This window comes from Gymnodraco acuticeps, unplaced genomic scaffold (genome assembly GCF_902827175.1).
Source record: "Gymnodraco acuticeps unplaced genomic scaffold, fGymAcu1.1, whole genome shotgun sequence".
Lineage (NCBI taxonomy): Eukaryota > Metazoa > Chordata > Actinopteri > Perciformes > Bathydraconidae > Gymnodraco > Gymnodraco acuticeps.
Window position 1 is genome coordinate 279781 of NW_022991642.1, and position 4625 is coordinate 284405.

At 40.4% G+C, this 4625-nt stretch overlaps 1 protein-coding gene across 1 annotated transcript; it reads right to left on the bottom strand.

Annotated features, from left to right (window-relative positions):
• Positions 1-807: 807 nt before the first annotated feature.
• Positions 808-2959, bottom strand: LOC117534325 (DNA-directed RNA polymerase II subunit RPB1-like). Its single transcript, XM_034198520.1, has 3 exons — positions 2649-2959; positions 955-2563; positions 808-871 (listed from the first exon to the last, which is right to left on the bottom strand). Exons 1-2 carry the CDS (start codon positions 2713-2715, stop codon positions 1308-1310), a joined length of 1323 nt encoding a protein of 440 aa, XP_034054411.1. The 5' UTR covers positions 2716-2959; the 3' UTR covers positions 808-871; positions 955-1307.
• Between the last annotated feature and the right edge of the window lie 1666 nt (positions 2960-4625).

Consider the following 4625-nt stretch of genomic DNA (forward strand, 5'->3'; position numbering starts at 1 on the left):
CATTTGGGGCATTGTTGTATATATTAGACGCTTTTAATCCAGAATTGATCGATGTTACCATGAGCGATATACAGTACACTGTAAAAAATAAATAAATAAAAAACTGTAAAAAACGAACTTTCAAAAGGGCACATTGCTGTCAAGAGGGCACAACGGGCAGGTGCTCAAGCACTACCTAGAGTCTATGTGTGCACGTCTCTGACCTTCACCATCATATCTTTGACAAATCCATCCACCTCAGGGCCCTCCAGCTCACCCGCCTTACTCTATAGAAGGAGGCATACTTTTTAAATTCTCTCAGCGTTTGTTTTTGATTAACAGTTACACACATGCCTAACAGGACCTTTACACATTAGGCCCGAAATACAAACATATGCATTATATGACATCAATTCAGCAGCATGGAATAAAGCATAAACTGCAATGTTTCTGAAGATGTTGTTTTAAGTGATACAAGTTTGTCATGTGTAGTCCAATAAACCTCATTAGGAGTCTGACACTATGAAATAATATAGGACACTCATCCTTGAAAGTTCTCATAGCCTTTAAGTCACCAAACTTTCAAATGTTAAGTGAAGAACATTCTTAGTCAAGTCTTTTAAACTTGCTGGTCAATACATACATTTGCATACACATTACTGTGAGCTGCTGTTCACAATGTTATTGTACCTAGCCAGGAAAACAAACCCCTGAGGTTCAAAGGAAACAAGCAAGTTGTTGTGGACATGTTCAGGAAGTAAGGGTGCATCACTGTCTACAGCACAGCACACAAGTCAAGTTTCAAATAAAAACCAAAGAGAGTGTGTTCCAAGTATTTTATTAAATTCAAAGTTGATGCCAGTTCATACTTCTTCCAGGCAAGTTCAGGAACCTGACAACAGAAAATACAATTAGAACATTTGCAAAGCATTTCCCTTACTTCATTGTAGCAATCTTTAAGTTAAACCAACTTACAGTTAGGAAGGTCAATTATGTCTGTTCTACACTGGCACCAGTTGCTGCGGCCACCTGGGCTTGTACGGGAATGGCATTGGAATTTCTCTCAAACTTCTTGGGTCAACATTGAAGTGCGAGTTTGAGTCAGTGGGCTGCACATTAGAGCCAGAAGCAACACTTCCTTGGGAAAGAAAGTCCCACATGCCAGCTTTAATTTGGAGCACCCATTGCAGGGGTTTGGCCTGCTGAGGGTTTGAAGGGTAGGCGGGCTGGTAGGGCTTGGCCTGCTGGGGATTCGACGGGTAGGAAGACTGGTAGGGCTTGGCCTGCTGAGGATTTGAAGGGTAGGCAGGAAGCTGGGGTTTGGGCTCTTACCTAGACTGCAAGGGATTTGAAGGGTAGGAAGGCTGCTGGGGTTTTGGCCGGTACCTAGACTGCAGGGGATTTGAATGGTAGGCAGGCTGGTAGGGCTTGGCCTGCTGAGGATTCGAAGGGTATGAAGGCCGGTAGGGCTTGGCCTGCTGAGGATTCGAAGGGTAGGCAGGATGTTGGGGTTTGGGCTGGTACCAAGACTGCAGGGAACTTGAAGGGTTGGTAGCCGGCTGGGGATTCAAAGGGTTTGCTGGCTGGTAGGGCTTGGCCTGCACATTAGAGCCAGAAGAAACACTTCCTTCGGAAGGAAAGTACCACATGCCAGCTTTACTTTGGAGCACCCCTTGCAGGGGTTCAGCCTGCTGAGGCTTGGCCTGTTGGGGATTTGAAGGGTAGGAACGCTGCTGGGGTTTTGACCGGTACCTAGACTGCAAGGGATTTGAAGTGTTCGTAGCCCGCTGGGGATTCAAAGGGTAGGCAGGCTGGTAGGGCTTGGCCTGCTGAGGATTTGAAGGGTATGAAGGCTGGTAGGGCTTGGCCTGCTGAGGATTTGAAGGCTGGTAGGGCTTGGCCTGCTGAGGATTTGAAGGCTGGTAGGGCTTGGCCTGCTGAGGATTTGAATGCTGGTAGGGCTTGGCCTGCTGAGGATTTGAAGGGTAGGAGGGCTGGTTGGGCTTGGTCTGCTGGGGTTTGGGCTGGTACCAAGACTGCTGGGGATTTGAAGGGTTGGCGGCCTGCTGAGGTTTGGGCTGGTGGGGCTTAGGCTTGTAACCGGCCTGCTGGGGCTTTGGAAGGTTTTTGGGCTTCTGGGGCTTGGAGTAGGGACCAGAGTGCATCACAATTGCATAACTTGAAGCAATACCAGACTGAAAAGAGTTTGGATTATGGGACAAAGGGAAAGCCCACGGGGCAGCTTTGCTTGGAATGACACCATTTGCACTAGGGTTAGCTTGAGGTAGTTGGTTTGGCTTACGAATTATTGGTTGGCTTGGCCCGTAACTAGAAACACTTCCCTCAGGACTGTAACCATCTACTTGCCTTCCATGAGAGCCACTATAACCTCCTGCACTTGGTGCAGCAGCTGGCTTCAGAGTCTCAGATAAAGCCCCATCAGCATGAAAGGGTGAATAACTACCCAAAACCCTCTCAGGCTGTTCTGAACTATCATCACTGGAAGTGGAATCGGGTTTAAGGCTTCTTGAAAAATCAAAGTGAGGTGTAATGCCACTGGAGCCTCCACTTCTGTAGCTGAGTGCTAAAAGGAGAACACATTTTTTAAAAGACAGCCTTATAGGAAAATTGTACATTTCAATTGCAGCTTGTGAACCAAAAATCCTTACCCTTTGCTTGCTGCCCAAAAATCAAGAGTGAGATCACAATAACTCTAAGAAAAGAGGAAATAAACATGAGCCAACCAAAAACAGTAAAGTAGAATAAATATAAGAAATCTGCCAAAATAAGAATATCTTACCTCACACACAATCCAAAATACATTTTTGTTGTAAAACTGAAACCAAACAGTCTGTAAGCAGTGTGCAGCAAATACAAAGATAATCTATTATTTCAGATTCATGACTGCTGCAAAGACAGTGGTCCTTTTAAAGTGTCGGTGCATGAGCTGACCAATCATCGCACTGATGAAGTCATTGGAATCAGCTTGGGAACTCCGCCCTCTGGCAACCTGGGCAGGTGTTCACACTTTAGCTAATTTGACACATTTCAACATTTCATTCTGTCAGCAGATCTGATTCAAAAGTCAGTTTAACCAAATGATAACCTTTACCTGGCCGCTTATGGAGGACGGAACATGACTTAAGTATAAATAAATAAATGTATGAAGAAATACAGGAATAAATAAATAAATACGTAAATAAATAAATAAATACAGGAATAAATAAATACAGGAATAAATAAATGACGAAATAAATACAGAAATAAATAAATGTTGAAATGAATACACAAATAAATAAATAAAAGAATAAATGCATAAATAAATGCATAAATAAATATGGAAATAAATACATCAATGTATAAATAAATAAATAAAAGTCGAAAATAAAACAGAACACACGTTATTATATATCTTTCATTTATTTCTACATTTACGCAACATACATTTATTTATTTATGTATTTATGTGTCCGTATGCTAATGAGGTGGGCGGTCCTAACCTCAGTCTGAAGCAGGATTGGTTACAGGAGTGTGTGATCATTTCTGGCAGAGGGCTCTACTACTAACGCCTGGATAACCGCGCTGATTCGAATGCAGGAGCTTTACTGTTTAGCCCTTATCTTTATACATCCATGGTTTATCCACAGTTGTAAGGTTTATTTATGGATATTGATTTAAGAGCCATTGGAGATCATTTACGATCATTAGCGGACCATTTAGAGAACGGAGAACCAAAAGACTATGTCCAGTTTCGTGTGGAACGATGTATAGAGGACTTGGCTCAGCTCGACATGATGTGACTTGCCACAAATCTATTGCTTCTGCCTGGCTCCAACAATTGGCGAATCCTGCTTCAGACTGAGGTTAGGACCGCCCACCTCATTAGCATACGGACACATAAATACATAAATAAATAAATGTATGTCGCGTAAATGTAGAAATAAATGAAAGATATATAATAATAACGTGTGTTCTGTTTTATTTTCGACATTTATTTATTTATACATTGATGTATTTATTTCCATATTTATTTATGCATTTATTCTTTTATTTATTTATTTGTGTATTCATTTCAACATTTATTTATTTCTGTATTTATTTCGTCATTTATTTATTCCTGTATTTATTTATTTATTTACGTATTTATTTATTTATTCCTGTATTTATGTACGTAATTTATTTATTCCTGTATTTCTTCATACATTTATTTATTTATACTTAAGTCATGTTCCGTCCTCCATAGCCGCTAGGCAAAATTCCCCTGACAGGCGATAATAGTTTGAACGTAGTTTTGTTTTTGTTTATTGAGGTTTTGATTTAATTTTCCTCCTTCAATTCCACAGAGGTTTTAGTAAGACCCAGAAACTAAGACCTAAAAAGTGTAAGCTTTTGATCTTAAAACTCTATGAAATGACAAGCTGTATTAAAATCAAACACATATATATGTATACATGTTAACATATGTTTAAGATTTAATTTATATATATATGTTCCACTGCAAATAAGATATTGTTCTCTTCCACTGAAGTTGAGATCTTATGGGACCTTTTACCACAGTATGATTATTTAAAAACAAATGTTCTTGTGATTTGAAAATGATTTTGGAAGTGTTTTGGCTTATTGAAAACCACATATCTTATATCACT

Bases quoted from the DNA above. Each gene is read 5' to 3' on its own strand.
- LOC117534325 (XM_034198520.1), bottom strand. From the start codon at position 2,715: ATGTTTATTTCCTCTTTTCTTAGAGTTATTGTGATCTCACTCTTGATT. The intron at 2,564-2,648 runs GTAAGGATTTTT...TTCTCCTTTTAG, and splicing joins TTTTGGGCAGCAAGCAAAGG to CACTCAGCTACAGAAGTGGA.